The 17,744-nt window shown below is 39.4% G+C and overlaps 1 protein-coding gene across 1 annotated transcript in view; it reads right to left on the reverse strand.

The window, feature by feature from the left end:
• Positions 1-1,339: 1,339 nt before the first annotated feature.
• The window catches only part of LOC135219107 (tRNA (guanine(6)-N2)-methyltransferase THUMP3-like), a 228,494-nt gene continuing 212,089 nt past the window's right edge, over positions 1,340-17,744 (reverse strand). Inside the window, 1 exon segment of the mRNA XM_064255549.1 lies at positions 1,340-1,569. Coding sequence (XP_064111619.1) covers positions 1,414-1,569 — 156 coding nt within the window. The 3' untranslated portion in view covers positions 1,340-1,413.

Below are 17,744 nucleotides of genomic sequence, written 5' to 3' on the forward strand. Positions count from 1 at the left end.
TTCTGGTACAGGTGAGTAAGGTGGTCATACTGGTTGTTTTTTTTACTTTGTGTTCAAGTAATCAAACCCTCTAATTCAGTAGCATATACTGCACTCTCTAGTAAGGGGGGAGTAAGGAGTGATAACAAATCCTGATGCAGTGGTTTGTTATCGAACAGTCAGAATTTCTCTTTAGTTCCCTACTGCAATGAATCTTCTCATACATCATTGTATGTAACCCAGTTGGCCGAGTTGTTGGATATCTGTTTATCTAGCTTCTCATGGGTATTAGTCCCTATCCTGTAGATATTTCTTTTGGAGTTGGACTGGTGGGTTGGCCCCCAGCCAGCTTAGGATGTCTGTACCTCCCACCCAGTATAAGTGTATCCTATTGTTAAGACCGAAGGTTTGTTAGTGTATGAACAAATGACAGATTTTCTGTTTGCATATGAGCAAATGACAAATTATCTAAGACAATTTGTATATTTCATAGCTACAAACCTGGTCTTAATGTTTTACTGCCTGCCTCTAGCCGCCCCTCTGTCATCTTATGACATCCTAGGTTGGGAAAGAATAAACGCAATAGCATGGGTGTGCAGTCTTTGACCAGTTTTCAACCGATATACGCACACGTTGCCAGATCTCAGAGATAACTCACTTTTCAATCTCCAATTGTTTAACCGGATCCAGCTAGGCGCTAGAAAATTATCCTATTGTTAAGACCTCAGGTTTGTAGCTATGAAAAATACAAATTGTCTTAGAAAATTTGTCATTTTATCACAGTTTTAAAATTCTTTTATTTTATTCTGTTCATAAATTCATTGATATACCTATTCATCTGTAATCAAATTCATTATAGCGCTGAATAATCCCTTGGATTCCAGTGCTTGGCTTAAAGCCTAAATTTCATATTCCATTCCTATTTCAACAGGGAACTTCCCCAAGTGCCTAGTATCTTCAGTTTGTGTCTCTCAGGAGATAGTGCAGAGCATCAGCAGCCATAGTCTGTCCATGTACTACTTGTCACATGTCACACTGCTTTTATGGTATGTGGTAGAGAAGGAATAAAAATGGTAGAGGAAAATGAGCCAAACTATTATTACATTTACTGTAGTATAGAAGCTGGTTTTGACACAAGAATAAAGTAAAGTTGTCAAAGCAGACTTGGACTTTGGTTTGTGGGCACAGTCAGATTTTTATCACCTGCCTTCCCCATGTAGTCATAATAGTATTGTCAGTATTTTACAGTGGTAAAAGAAAAGGTTGCTTTGCATGTTATTGCTCTTGCATGAAAAAAGAATAACTAGCTCGGTTGAAAGTACCATGAAAGAGGGATTTAGAAAGCAATGAAAACCTTAAAAACTTGAAAAGAGATTTAATAATTTTTTAATATGAAAATATTAATTGCTGTACATCCCTATCAAGACCAGTGTGTCAAGAGGATTCTTCTTCCTTCTTTGCTTGTTCCAGGTTTACACCTTCCGGGAATAATGCAGTTCTTTGCAACATGAATATCACTGCTGTTAGTCCCCCAATGTTTACTGTGCGAGATGTCAAACTTTTCCATAGTGTAGGCACTCTCTTGATATTCTGGAAAAAAAAAATCCATACTCTTAGAACAAAAGGGCACTTACAATAGTTTCGATTTGAGATAATTGCAATAATGAGATAAATAATGATTGTAGAGTTTAGCAAGCAAAATAAATGCCACTGCTGTTATGCCATGAATTTACCATTTTAAAAAATGTTAACCAATTTTTTTTAATATGAACCAATTGTCAATATAGCCCACAATCCTACACACACCATCCACATACCCAAGAATCCAGATAACTAAGATCTTCTCTGTGAGGAAAGTAGCGGGGGGCAGGACCATAAATATAATACTGATGAGTGTATTTTAAGTACTATTAGTTTTTTACATTTGATTGTTCAATTTACAAAACCATAATTTTTATTAGCCTAAATTGCATTAAGAGGGGAGATAGTTTCAGACAACACTTCAGAATTGGCTCACTGAAAGAGAGGGCGAGGGTCTGATGGAGAGCTTGAGGACTGACACTGGCAAAAGAACCTTGTGTTCTGAAGACTTGGCTGCAAGTGTATACATGCATAAAAAAATTATACATACATTAAAAAAAAATGATAGTGCAACACACTTTAGCTACAGTAGTAACCGTGTCATGGGTAGATGCAATACAGTAATGCTAAAGAAAAATACTATTATAAAAGAAAAGAAAGTTCTCTTTTTCCAAGATGTGACTGCTTCCTGTGTTTGCGAGGTTTCAATGCCTGTCAGTTCTTGTGTCAACACTTCGTGGCAAATTAGGAACTTGATGAAGAAAACTGTATTTTTGTGGAAGCGACACCACATGGCCTCTCATGCCATGTTTTTGTGAAATAGCTCATTGGATCAAGATTGCATCAGAAAATTAGTTCTAGAAGCTTTTATGACGTGACCAAAATGAACGGTTTTGAGGAGCCAATCGGTATGCAGAAAATAAAAACTGGTATGGGAATGAAGATTTTTGTCATTAGCTCTGCCCATATAATGGTATATAAACTTCCAGAAGACTGCCCAGAACACACACACAGATAGAGAGAAGAACACACACACAGATAGAGAGAATAAAGGAAGAGGGTCATTAATAGGATCAAAGAGCCTCAGTGGCATGGTTGGTATGGTGTTGGCATCCCACCTCGGTGGTCACGAGTTCGATTCTCGGCTACTCCATTGAGGAGTGAGAGATGTGTATTTCTGGTGATAGAAGTTCACTCTCGACGTAGTTCGGAAGTCACGTAAAGCCGTTGGTCCCATTGCTGAATAACCGCTGGTTCCATGCAATGTTAAACACCATACCACCAAACAGTAATAGGATCAGAGGTTGAATCAAGTTCCAACGGAGTCTCCCCTTCAGATGACAAATGCATATCTATAAAATCTTATCCTGCCTGAGATGAGGACAAGCAGCTACCCTTCCTGTCTGTGTAGAGGAGAAGTCTCTAAGCCCTTCATGCCTGAGATGAAGTGAAATCGCGAGCCCTACATGATGTGGTGAGGGGGCTCTTGAACCCCAGGAATCTGTTCCTGGGTTTGAGTCCAAGTCTCGTGTATTGATAAGTTTTAGGGTAATTTTGTCGAATTTTCCACTTTTTGTAAAATTTTACTGCTTAAGTGAGTCTGAGAAGGGATCGTGCTTTGGAAGGGGTTTGCGTTCAAAGTTAATTGTGGGAGTTGTGGTGGCTGAAGTCACCACCTGATATAGTTTGGACCTAAGAGATTGTGATGGAGTTTTTCCCATTGCTATCTTGAGGGCAAAACCATCTCCATGGATCAGCCCATCTGAATCTAGGGGGGGGCTGGTGTTTGTCCGGAAGCCCATCAATACGTTTGGAGTGGGGAGTCAGCCCCCATTAGTGGGGGCAGAACTCCCAGCAGGGTAGACTATTGGCACTCAACTCTCACTTGTGCCATTGGTGGAGAATGTGAATACCTGACTGATCCACGATACTTTAACCAGAAATATGGTCAGCCAAAAACCCTAAATTCCAATTCAAATGAAAAGGGATTAAAGAAACAATCACTTATAAAGGAGAACTTTCCTATCCACACTAGGAGCATTACTTCCCCTCCAAGGAGTGGGAAGTAGCACAATATTACCACCAACATTCATGTTTGATATCCTTCAGTGGAACTGTAAAGGTCTCAGAGCTTGTACAGACGACCTTAGTCTTAATCCATGAATACAATCCATGGATTATATGCCTGCAGGAGACAATGTTAAGCAACTCTCCTTATAATCCTGGACGAAATTATTCAATATTTAACCCCTCTCCCCCAATTGGTGCAATTATTGTTAATAAATATCTCTAGCACTCCATAATACAATTAAGTACACTGCAGCACTCCATAATACACTCCATAATACAATTAAATACAACTCTACAGGCAGTTGCTATTTCAGTCATCTTGGAAAAGATAACAGTCTGCTCTTTATACCTTCCACCAGATACTCAGTCCTTAATTAACCAACTTCAGCTCCTTTACTTCTCCTAGGAGATTTTAATGCCCCACAACCCCCTTTGGGCAAGTCTGTTTCTAGACAGTAAAGGGAAAGTAATTGAAGACCTAATTGATAGGAATCATGTTACCTGATGCAGACTGGGATAAATTCAGTAAAGGCATCAATCTAGATAAGGATTTGAGTCATTTCATTCTCATCTAGATGCTTATGATTACTTTATTGAATCTACTCTGAAGAGTGCTGAAGGCTCGATTCCCAAAACAAAAGGCAAACCTCGTAAACCTGCAGTTCCCTGGTGGAATAAGACTTGTGGTATTCTGAGGAAAGTTGCTAGGAAGTGCTAAAGATGTTACAAAACTAGTGGCTGTCCTCAGTCTAAATTAATCTACAAATGTGCTTTAGCCAAGCAACGGTGCTTTTATAAGAGCCAAAAGAGAAAGTTGGCTTTACTATATTAATGGAATAAACTCAAAGACTCCACTAAAAGTGGTGTGGCGCAAAATAAGGAAACTGAATGGAAATTTGTTGCGTCACCATTACCCTCATAAAAAATAAATGAGACACTGATCACAGAGCCCACCGAAGTTGCAAATGAGCTAGGAAATCGATTTTCTGAAGTTTCCAGCGCCAACAATTATTCTTGAATTTAAAAAAATTAGGAATTCGGAAAAGACTGTGAAATTTGATTCAAGAAAATCTGAACCATACAACTACAGATTTTCCTTGAGAGAATTACAGGAGGCGCTCTCCTCTAGTGAATCCACAACCCCAGGTAAGGATATAATCATATATGAAATGCTTAAACACCTCCCAGACGATGCCAAAAAATATTTACTCAAGATTATAAACAAAGTATGGGAAACTGGAGTTTTACCCAATGACTGGAAAATATCCATAGTTCCTATTAAAAAGCCTAATGAAGATGCATCTCTAGCCACCAGCTATAAACCAAAAGCTCTTACCAGCTGTGTGTAAGCTGATGGAGAAAATGATAAATACTAGACTAGTTTGGCACTTAGAAACTAAAGAATTAATATCATAATTTCAATTTGGTTTCAGGAAAAACTGCTCCACCCTTGATCCCTTGCTGAGGCTGACCAACCAAATCCAGCAAGGATTCGCCAAACAATGTGAGACCATCTGAATATTTTTTTACCTCGAAAAAGCATATGAGACTGCCTGGAGAATTGGCATCACGAAACAATTGCACAAGATGGCATATGTGGAAGAATGATCAGATTTACATATTCATTTTTAACAGACAGATTTTTTAAAGTAAAAGTGGGAAACATTCTCCCAACCTTTTGTGCAGGAGGAAAGAGTTCCTCAAGGAAGCTTTTTAAGTGTAACACTCTTTTCAGTGGCAATAAATAGTGTGGTTGAAAAAATCTTGCCTCCTGTTAAATGCTAATTTTTTGTCGACGACCTTGCAATATACTGCACAGGATATGCTTCATTGTCAGTATGTAAACATCTGCAAAGGTCTATTAATGCAATTAGTAAGTGGGCTGATGAAAATGGTTTTAAATTCTTCTCCTCCAAAACAGTTGCAGAAAGATTTACCAGAAGCCAGCGTGTGGAAGAAATTCCCACACTTGGTTTAAAAGGATCTATCATTCCTTATGAAAATGAAATAAAATTTTTGGGGATGACCACAAATTAACATGGGCCAGCCACATAAATGCCCTAAAGATTAATGTTTAAAAATCTTTGAATATTTTAAAGGTTGTTTCTGGATTTAGTTTGGGGGCTGATAAGAAATCCCTTTGAGGCTATATGACTCGCTGTGTCGCTCCAAGCTAGACTATGGTTATCAGCTCTATTCCTCAGCTTGTAAAATCAAACTAAAGAAATTGGATGTTGTACAGAACATGAGGTTGAGAATATGCTCAGGGGCTTTTAGAACTTCTCTTGTTGAAAGCATATATGTCGACAGATCATTTTCCCCTTGATCTAAGAAGGCAAGAACTAGGGTTGCGATACATGGGTAGAATGCAAAGTGCTCCCAAAAATCCCTCGTTTCAAGTACTCAAGGAAACAGACTCGCGGAATTTCTCTGGTACAAGAGCTTCTAAACCATTCCAGATTCAACTGAATGAGGATGTTAGGGATAACCATCTCCATCCCACAAAGTTCTGGAAGTAGATCATCCTGTAAATACTCCAAGGCTTATTCCAGAAGCAATAGCATACAAGAAATCATTTAACAAAAAGGACTGCACTGAAGAAGAGATTAGGGGAAAATTCTTAAAGCACAACGTTACCCCTGCTAATTATGTTTAGATCTTTACTGGTGGAACAAAGTCGGATAGTGGTGTTGGGTGTGGTGTTATCCTGGGTGAGACAGCATATACAGCTAAATTACCTGACTGTGCATCAATACTTACTGCCGAATTAACAGTAGTCTCTGCCCTGGATTTAGTTCTTCAAAGTATTGACACTGATTTTGTCATAAACTCGGATTCTAAAAGCACTTTAGAAGCTATTAAAAAATTCAACAGCTTTCATACATTAATTAAAAAAGTTCAGAAGTTGCTGTTTTGTATATATTGTTTGCATAAATCAGTCTTTCTATTGGGTCCCTTCTCACATGGGGATTCACGGAAATGAAACTGCAGACAAGGAAGCGAAAGCTGCTAGCATTTTACCAGAAACAACTTTCAGAAAAGTGCCTCATACAGACCTAAAAGGTCCTATTAGGTCTTATGTATTAAGTATGTAAATGGGAAGAAAGGTGGACTTCTCCTCTTGCCAATAATAATAAGTATAGAAATATTAGGAAAAATATACTGCCGTGCCCTTCGTCACTCCAACTTGACAGACAGAGGTTATTTTAACGAGATTAAGGGTTGGGCACACTTATTTAACCCATCAGTTTATTTTAGAAGGAAGCAGCCCACCAGTGTGTGCTTACTGTGACGAGATACTAACAGTGGAGTACATTCTGATGCTTTGCCAAAGATATTTTAACCAAAGGGAAAGATATTTCCAGAGTAAATCCCTCTTGAATATCTTGGGAGATGAAGCGGATATTTCTGCTCTCATCTCCTTTTCAGTGTATACAAATTTTTAATAACATTTAGTTTATTATTTATATATCATATCATACAGTTTTTTAAAGACATTAAACTATTTTTAATATAAGTTACGCCATTCATTAATCTTCATATTTTTATTTTATTTATGGGTATTTATTGGTCACATCTAATTCTATTAATCATTTCTTTCACTAAGTTATTAATTCATTTTCCATAATTCAATTTATTTAACCTTCGTTACGGCGCTGAATGGCCTTCTTGGCCCCAGTGCCTGGGCTTTAGCCCTAAATATCATACATCCATCCATCCGCTCCTTAGCAAGATGGAGTAGGAAGTAGTAATGAACTCTGGCACGTTAGTTTGTTATTGGACAGTCAAAGTTCTCTCTTGTTAACTGTACAATGATTCGTCCCATATATCATTGTACGTTGCTCTGTGACTGAGTCGGATATCAATGTATCTAGCCTCTCACGGGCATCAGACCCTCTCCGGTAGATATTTCTTCTGGAGCTGGACTGGTGGGGGCCGGTTTAGGATGTCTGTACCTCCTTCCAAGTATAAGTCTATCCTATTAAGACCGAAGGTTTGTTCGCATATGAACAAATGACAAATTTTCTAAGACAATTTGTATTTTTCATAGCTACAAACCTGAGGTCTTAACATTGTACCGCCCACCTCTAGCCATCCACTTTTCACCTGATATATGCACAAGTTGCCAGATCTCACAAATTTCCTTGCTTTTCATCTGCGATTTAACCGGATCCAGCTATACGCTAGAAAATTCTCCTATTAAGACCTCAGGTTTGTAGCTATGCAAAATACAAATTGTCTTAGAAAATTTGTCATATTTCTTAACTGTAAAGACTAAATAAAATTATGATTGCTCATACATGGAACAAACCTTCAGTCTTAACAATGGGATAATCTTCTAGTGCTAGCTAGAAACTGGTTAGAAAACAATTAAAGACTGTAAAGCAAGGAATCTGTGGCATCTGGCAACTCGTGTGTATATGAGGTGGAAGGTGGTCACCGACCGGGCTTGGAACCTCATGATGCATCAGTCTTTTTTTTAACTGCCTTGGAGAGTTGGCTTTCGCTTTGCTCTCCTACCCCCAAACTAGTTTTTTTTTTTTTTTTTTACCTAAGCCCATGGTTTGTTTCATATTTATCCAGCCCAGAAGTCCCGTGAGCGTCAATGTTTTTAGACTGCCTTCCAGGATTCCTGTGTTCACGTTCCTTTGGGACATATGCAAGAGTGCAGTTGATGTGCTACAAGCCTTTTCCTCTTCTTCGTCATTGGTTGTTTTATATGTAATGCTGGTCCATCTCCCAAGGGGATATTGCCCCTTCTGGAAGAAAGGGGCCAGCTACATTGTGTTCTTTAGCATTTTAAATTTGTTATATTGAAGATTTTATGAAAACATTTGTATTATGACATAGTTTTATTTATCATTCATTTTATCTTGTTACACATTTTCTGGGAATGTGGTGTAATGTTTCAGTCTTTCAGAATTTGTGTTTCACGATGTTTGAGACGTTAAAGGTTCGTGTTGCAGACAACGTTTTTGTGCTAGGATTTGGCTTTCTAGCAATGGAGTATTCGTACACTTCCTCAACATGAATTTTAATGGCAGACATTCTCTGATTGCATTGGTCCCGCCAGCTCACAGGACCAATCGCGATTGCCATCTTATCTCTCCCGCCATTTTGGTTGGGGAGGGGCATGAGTCATATGGTTCACTCCCTTCCCCTTATATGAATAAGATTATTTTCACTCTCACCAGATAGAAGATCTCTTCTTTCCTAAGGATGTGAGCATGTTTTTTTTTTTTTACAGGCTCTTTAGTTGTCAGCCTTGCTTCTCGCCTTGAAGTCTGGCAGCAGTGGCATACTGCTCAGAACTTGGGAGCCACGCAGCTTTTCTTCCCTCTGACAGAGATGCCACTTCACTAATTTTGGTATGCTCGCTGGTGCTGTGTAGAGAGTGAGTTTAGAATCCAGTCAGTCTTGTCAGCGGTGTGTTTCTTGCTATCATCAGAGCACCTCCTTCTTGCTAGCCAATGTACTGTGTCGTCATGCAGGGATACCATCCTTAGAGACTGCTCTCCGATGTGTAGATATCGTCTCTCTCTGATGTTTCGTCATCCAATGATGTTCAACTTGGTACTCCCTTTTGTCATATGAAATACAAAGAAGTTCTACTAGGTACTTTGGTACTCCCTTCTGTCATATGACATAAAATTGTAGTACGGTTTTGTGCTAATGTTTTTCTGCTCTTACATGCATTGTTTTCTTTGTAAGAGAAGTCTGCTGTGTGACGTCATGGCTTCTTATGACAGCATAGTTTCGATCGGCGCTGCTGCTGCTGCATTCAAAGGAAGGTGTTCTCTTCTCTGCTTCCTTGGCCAATGGATTTTCTTGGTAAATTCTTTGCGAGTCTTCATATGTATGTGTCCTGGGGAGGCCCTCTGGTTGCTGTAGGAGACGAAAGAAGACCTTTTCGCCAACTTCGCTGTCAGTGTCGCCTTTGACTCGGGGTACCAGTCTGAATGCTGTGACGTTAGCTTTAGTGATGTCTCTCCAAGTCTCGTCCATGACGTCATTGCAGTCAGTTGTCAACCCATCAGAGGTGTTCTTTCAAGAGATGGTTGATTGGCTGGAATCTGTGTTTAGTAAGTGGTGTCCTGGGGCTCCAAGCAAGAAGCATCGTAGGGCAATGGCTCCATCACCTTTTCCTCCTCCTCCTCCTCCTCCCCCCTCATTTATGAGTTGGACGTTGGCAGATTCTGGATTTTGTGGCTTCTTCTGAGAGTGAGAGAGGTGTTTCACCATCTTCCCAGCACTGACATTACTCTCCCCTTCAAGTACATAGATGTGCTCCGTCCATGTTGATCTTCCTCACATCATTTCTCAGCCTGTTTCTTAATCTTCTCAGCCTATTCAGGTTTGTCACATGATGAGGAGGTTCCAATTAGAGGTCAAAGATGAACACGGCCATGTACGTGTTTCTTCGCACATCTGTGTATGTGATGGAGGTCCTACTTTCATCATTCGCCTTTGAGAGTCAGGTTGAGACTCTTCTAGGCAAAGAGTGGTCATCAAATCCTTGATGTTTTCGCGTAGATCGTTCTACATATCACGACCGTGTATGTGATTCATCACACCGCATACAAGGTGGCTGTACTACTTCGTGCACCTTCCAGAGCAAGGGGTCGAGACTTCTGGGCAAGAGTAATCTTCTAAATCTCACAATCGTGTACGTGTCACTGTATGTAAGTGGTTCATCGCATGTACAGACAGCAACAAAACCGGTGTTGCCCCGCCAAGCCTGGCTCAGGGCTCATGCCCTTCTTGCCCTGAAAGGTGGCCTTCATTCAAACAACCAGTACATAGTTAGAATGGTTCGAATGTGAGGAGGAAGGAAATTATGGTAATCAGGCAAAAAAAAATGCAATAATGAAAAAAACATATATGGAGAGAGAGAGAGAGAGAGAGAGAGAGAGAGAGAGAGAGAGAGAGAGAGAGAGAGAGAGAGAGAGGCTCAAGCAGCCCAAGTGCCCCCCCCCCTCCCCCCTCCTCCCCTCATGCACACCCCTGCATTTTTTCATATTTTCCATGCTTAAATTAAAAAATTTTTTCATTTCAATGAAAGCAGACTGGAAAATAACATACAAATAATTACCGTTTATTTCTGTGTATAGGATGACCTTTAGATAAGACGAGGTAAAAAAAAAAAAAAACGATTGCAAATTTTCATGAATTTATCTCATATTTATGGTGTATTGATTACCTTAGGATTACTGTTTATACTACCTTATCCTGTGAAGCTGATTTTAAGGGGTTTGCATCATACAAAAGATATTAATCAGCATATGTAATATTCACATATTAGTATCATAATATGAAATAACAAACATAAGGAATATGCATCTTTTCCATGGATCTTTAAAAAACTTACGTTTTACTTCACTGTATCCAATTGTAGTATTTTATGTACAGTATTCTTATGTTACCAGTTTCATAAAATACTACAAACAGTGATGATGTAAATTTTGTATTGTTTGTTTTCATGAACATGGACAACGATACCATTTGGAGATTTTTTTTTGCATTGATTTCTGTTTAAAGATAACGATGGGGGGAAGTTTCGTCCCATCTGTCGTACACATTAAAACAACAGTTAAATGTGTTCTTTCAATGCCCAGTAGTTTTGATTAGAATATTTTTCTCTCTCATTCCTACATGACTGTCCTCAACCCTCCTAATGGTTTTGGTCTTGTTTATTCTCCATAGCAAAAACAAAAACTAGCAAAAGGTAATCACAAGACAATGCACAGGCCAGGGTATTTGCTCAACGGAATAAAAAAACTTCGAGTACTCGCCCAAATTTTCAATGATCACCCCAAGAAGAGAGCAGCTATGTCCTATTGCTGAGGCAATGTATAAATATGGAATGGTGAGGTTGAGGGGAGCATGAGTAGCCCCTTCTATATACACCTCTAATTTCCACCATTTTGACTACCTTGTTTACCAAGGTTCAACAGCTATTACAACTCACTATGAAATATGCTCCATATGAAAGGCAATGGTTTTATCCCTGTAGAAACATGTATATAAGTACAAGCTTGTATTTGTGTAACATCACAGCTCTATACTGAAAAGTTCATGCCTTATAAGAAAATTCAAATGACTCATTTCACACCACTGGTAGCAGTGGTATTTTAACAGCAAATAAAAAAAAGTTTAAAGCATGTTTTTATTAAAATGCATTAAAAAGTGAAAAATAAATTTTATTGCTTGCAATTAATCACATCTACAAAAATAAAAGTGTGGACATCAAACATGGAATGAAATGTGACGAGAAAAGAAATATATTTTTTTCATCTTTTGTGGTATTTGCTGCCTTGTTTGGCCCCCATGCTTTTATTTTTGCACACATGATTAATTGTAAGAAAATCCTGGTCTTAAAAATGTTATTCTTCACTTTTTAGTGCATTTAATAAAATCCCGTTTTAAAAATATTTTCATAATAAAATTAGATTTTGTATATACTTAGTAGTAATTATATCGCTATGAGTTTCTACTCGATGGCCGCCTAAATTTAAATTTCGTGGGTAGCGCTTTGACGGCTCAGTGTAGGTATACAGTGCCATCCCCCTATGACAATACTAGGAATGACTTAGTAGCTAATCACATCATTCTGTTTTATGCATAATGTCCATCAGAGGGGAGGTTGGTGGGCTCTGATCATATAATTACAGGGTAAGTATATACAAAATCTAATTTTATTATAAAAATATCATTTTTGTAAATGTGACTTACCCAGTCATTATATCGCTGAATCCACACTGACTGGAGGTGGGATCAAGGACATATTCTATTCCAAAAGCATTAAATCATGTAATGAATTTGAATTAGAGCTCCAGTCTGACAAGCGAGTTGGAGGTTATGTTACCGAACATGATATTGTTATGATACAATAAAGTTTGTTCATACTTACCTGGCAGATATATATATAGCTCTATTTTTCTGAAGTCCCTGACAGAATTTAAAAAAAAACTTCCGACACACGCAGTGGTCGGCCAGTGGTTTTAGTACCCATTCCCTGCCGCTGGGAGGCGGGTATCAGGAACCATTCCCATTTTCTATTCATAATTTTTATTTCCCCACTCCTCCCCTGAGGGGTAGGTGGGTTGGGTAATCTTGATTATTATAATACTCTGCCAAGTTCAGTATGAACAAACTTTATTGTATCATAACAATATCATTTTGTTCATGAACTTACCTGTCAGATATATATAGCTGAATCCCAAACCCACCGTTGGAGGTGGAATTGGGACAGAATAGAAGGGTTTTTGGGAACAAATGCATGCAGATGACTTACATCTTGGTTCCACCTGTTTAGCATAGCTGACTTCGTGATTACTGTCACCCAAGTCTGCTTCTGCTTTACTAAAGTCTGCTTCTGCTTTACTAGAGTTGCCAGCGAGGTAGAGACCTATAAAGCTGGTGCACTCCAGATGATCTGTCAACGGGGCGTGACCACAATGTGACTAGACCATATTGACCATACCATGAGGGCTAAGAAGTAAAATAAATATATATATATATAAATATATATATCACCACCTGACCAACCTAGCCAAAGTTAAGGTGTGTTAACTAAGGCTTAAGAGTTGAGAAGTCGCCGTTGTCGGCGACTCAAGAACTAAATTAAGAGCTCTTCCTAACCATTTTCTACAGGATAGGATGAGTGGTACTTCTTGCCCCCAAGATTGTGTATGGCACTAGCGAGCAGCAGATCTCATATGCCATCTTCACATCTCGCAGGGAGTGTGAAGTGAACACAGAGTTGCTTCGCTAAAACATGGTACTCAGGATGTTGCTGAGTGCCATGCTCTGTTGAAATGCTTCCGAGGCCGCGCCCTCACCTCGTGAGCATTCAGATAAAAAGATTTCAAATCTTTGTGCAAACACAATGAAGGAGCATTTTTTAAAAGAACTCCTTAACACTAAAGCCAGGGTGTTCTTCGATATGGGCAAGTCTGGTCTTTTTCGGAACACTGCAGATTGCCCGAATGACTTAGACTTTCTTGAGTTTTATGTAGATAAAACTTGAGAGACCCGACAGGGCACAGGACTCTCTCTGGCTCCTGCCCACTAACTTGTGCCATCCTTGCTTCCAAGCTCCTGGCCCAAGGACAAAATGGGTTTCCATTCTTAGGCCACAACGGAAGGCTTAGAGAGCACACCGCCTTGTGTTCTCTAAAGCCAAAACTTGTGACGATGGCTTAAAATCTCACTAACCCTCTTTGTCGTATCTAGGGTGGTTAGAAGAAGGCCTTCCTGATCACATGCAAGAAGTTAACAGGTAGGAGAGGTTCGAATGCTTTGACATCAAGAACTTCACACTACGTCTAAGTTCCATATTGAAAGCTTCGATCTGGACATGCACAGTCAGTCCGTCTGTACTAAAGTCAGGTGACCGACCAGTTGACCAGTCAGACGAATCAGGACACAAGGCTGTACCCTGAAGACCATAAGGCACTATTCTTCGCTGAGGATGTGTGCTGGACTACCTGGGCGAATCAATCTAAGCAACCTTGGGGGTGTATCAACGCAACCCAACGTCGTCAGCGAATCACTCCTGACTCGAGCTTCTGGTGCCAGGAGAAAGGAGCGAGGAGCAAAAAGGCGATTCAGTCCCGAAGGAAGAATGCCTGACAGTCCAACCTGGTCTCATGTTACACGATCATCGGGGGTGTATAAACCACAACCGACTTCGTCAACAAGAAACTCAGGGCTACTATATGTCGCCTGATCTCGCACGAGTGTCTGACTCCGAGAAAACAGGTGAGACAAAAAGTAGATGGTGAGCGAGTTTCGAGATTCCACAGAACTCAAAGATCGTGAAGGGCTTTGTTGTTTGACAGACGCAAATCTCTGAGCCCAAAGGCCGTCAACAGCATTTGCGTATTTCTTTAATAGTTGTGACTGCCAGGCTTATTCACCCATTCTTCAGACGGAAATGGAAGACGTAATCTTATTCCTGTCAACATCTCGATAGTCTGAACGTAGTCAGACTCAGAGCGGAGAGGTTATAGGTACCTTTCGAGTTAGAGTAGACCGACTCTCTCGGAAAAGGTCCTTGGAAAGTGAACTAGGAAGGATGTGACCTCTGTGAATCCAGGATCCTGAAGGCCAACATGGGGCGATCAGCGTCATTGTCGCTCCCTGTGACGTCATAAATCCTCTTACTACATTTCCTAAGCGATTGAAAAAGGGGAAAAGAGACTAAACATCCATCCCCGTTCAATATCATAGGATGGCGTTTAATGGTAAACCGATCCCGGATCGAGAATAAGGGAGCAGAGAAGAAGAAGCCTCTTCGTCCTCAATATATCGAAGAGAAGAATGAAAGGGCGTCCCTAAGTCTCCAACTCTCAACTTACTTCTAAAGAAAGATTCCACTCAGAAGTCATTAGTTGCTGCCGTTGATCGAGACGGTTCGTACGGACTTTTGCAATCCTATAACGAACCTCTAGAGGATCGTTACATTCTACGCCTGTTGTTATAATAGGCTCTTTCTTGTAAACTCGAACAGGGACCGAGAGAAGATACTTCTTAAGATATGAGAGAGCTGTGGAATATCAGAGTTGATCTGGACCACTGGTTCCAAAACTCGTTTCGAGGACTGGAGGGACGACCGAATTGCTTTTACTTCTTTCAGATTAAGATCCAGGACATCTGAAACCCTATCCAGATGTCCGGCATCTTCTTTCTATCACCTCAGGTGATAGACGCACTGAGAGATGTTCAGAATCATTCCTAGATCTTGAATAATATTTCAGTTTCCCGGTAGGAAAAAAACTGTGGAGGTCTGAATTGCAGTCTATTCGGGGAAACAAACTTCTTCAGGAAGGAAATGGTCCCCAGCAAACTCATCCATTCCCTCCCCGAGTATGCTTACTTCCCTAATAGGCTGCGCTTTGCCTAAGCAGAGAGCATATAAAAGTGCAATGTTGCGGTAGACTCGTAGTTCTATACCGTGCGGTAACGAGCACCGAAAGGATTAAGAGAGTAACTCTGTTGAACATAGTAAGGCAAAACGAATGCAACGTTTATTCATTCACGTAAGAAATCCCCTCAATCTTAGGCTAAAGTCCGTGATTGTAGGACAGAGATACAGTTAGTCAGTCAATCCCGCAGGAGAGACGTAACCGCCAGCACAGAGATACGGTTAGTCAGTCAATCCCGGCAGGAGAGAGAACGTAACTTAACCTACCGCGCATGACAGCGCACGATCTGTTACTGGCTCGGTTGGACTGGAGGAGTAGGACAGACACGCAGCAGACCAGCAGCTTACGAAACTCATCTCATAACTTTTATGTCTGGGTTTGCCAAGCTACCCTATTCTACGAAGAAATAGGTCCGTTATTTTTTGAGCAGAAAGAGACTCTCAAGCTGGTATATTTAAGCGAAACAGAAAACGCTAAATATATAGATGCGTTTGTGTCGTCAGAACACTACCAATACAACGGTAAAAGATAAATCGGAAACTCCTGGAAGGCTGCAGGGAGTAACGATTAAATGTCCTAAAAAATAATAGACAATAGACCTCTCGGTTGCCATCCGAAGAGGTAACTACAGCAGCATATATGACTTGAAACCAACCCAGTAGTAAAATAACGCAAGGCAAAATATGATATTATATCACAATAAAGTTTGTTCATACTTACCTGGCAGACATATATATAGCTGAATTCGGAAATACAGCTACAAAACTTAGAGAATCGAAGCAGACAGCTCAAGCTTCTTATGTTATTGGACATAAGCGTTCATTGACGTAGTCTACAAGTCTATTTCTTGTACGAGTCTGCGAATAACGAATGAGAGCTCTTCCGAATCTTGTCAATAAGAGCTTATTCGCTTACGCAATATCAAGTTAATGAGATGTTTTTGTCAATGAGAACTAACCCATTTACGGAGAAAGAGATATTTTGTCAATGAGGGGATACCCACTTACTTGACAAAACGATAGTATACAGTTACCATCCGAGTTACGACCTAGATCCGTTCCGACCACAGGTCGTATGTCGAATGGTCCGTTAGTAGAAAATACCAGCCAAAATGGCCGACACGTGGATTATAGTACTCTTGTTAAAGTGGAAGATTATACTGTACTCGAGGACATATATATGAATGTGTTGCATTTTTAAGTAACTTTTTCTGTTGAATAATATTATTGTGTATATACAAGCTGTTTATTTATCATTTTTATGCCTTTTTAGTTTTTCACTTTTATAATTTTTATCATGCTTTTCTGTTGAATAATATTACTGTACATATTATATATACAAGCTGTTTATTTATAATTTTTATGCCTTTTAGTTTTCACTTTTATCATACTTTTTCTGTTGAATAATATTACTGTTGTACTATACGTACAAGCTGTTTATGTATTTATCATTTTATGCCTTTTAGTTTCACTTTTATCATTATTTATCATAGAGATATGTCCTGCAAGGGGGGGAAAACAACCATAAAAAAGGGATGGGTTTCATAGGGCGACACAGCATCACCCAGAATAGATTTTTCCTTCGTCAAAATCCCTTTTCTGGGCTCAGCTCGTGTCGGCCTATGAAAGAGTACCAGAGAAACAGACAAGATGGAAAAGGAGATAATGAAAAACAGTATAAATGATGGATATAATATAAGTAAATCAAATACAGCATACAAATTAAGCACTTAAACTAACTTATTACAAAATAAATAACAGAATGTTAGTAAACTTAAAGTACTTAAATGGTAGATAATTAAAAATTACAGATATGCATGTAAGATAAGGAAAATTTGGGATTTACTTAATTAGAATATATAATTACAAATATATACATACATGTGTCCTACCCTATCATAAAAATAAGGATAGGTACACTCAAATCCATCATTAATACAATTAATTCAAATATATACAAACACATTGTGACTGAAGCTCATCACAAACTCAATTGGTGAATATACACATATTGTGTCCTACCCTAGCATAAAAATAAGGGTAGGAACACTGAAGTACATATCAGTACAAGGGTGGTTGTCCCTAGCAAAAAAATAAGGGACAATCCACTATATGATACAACGGCTAAGGCTATGATGTTGAGTAGCCTGACGATAGGTTGAGGCATGTTGGTTGAAGTAGGTAG

The sequence above is a fragment of the Macrobrachium nipponense genome, chromosome 1 (assembly GCF_015104395.2).
Source record: "Macrobrachium nipponense isolate FS-2020 chromosome 1, ASM1510439v2, whole genome shotgun sequence".
Lineage (NCBI taxonomy): Eukaryota > Metazoa > Arthropoda > Malacostraca > Decapoda > Palaemonidae > Macrobrachium > Macrobrachium nipponense.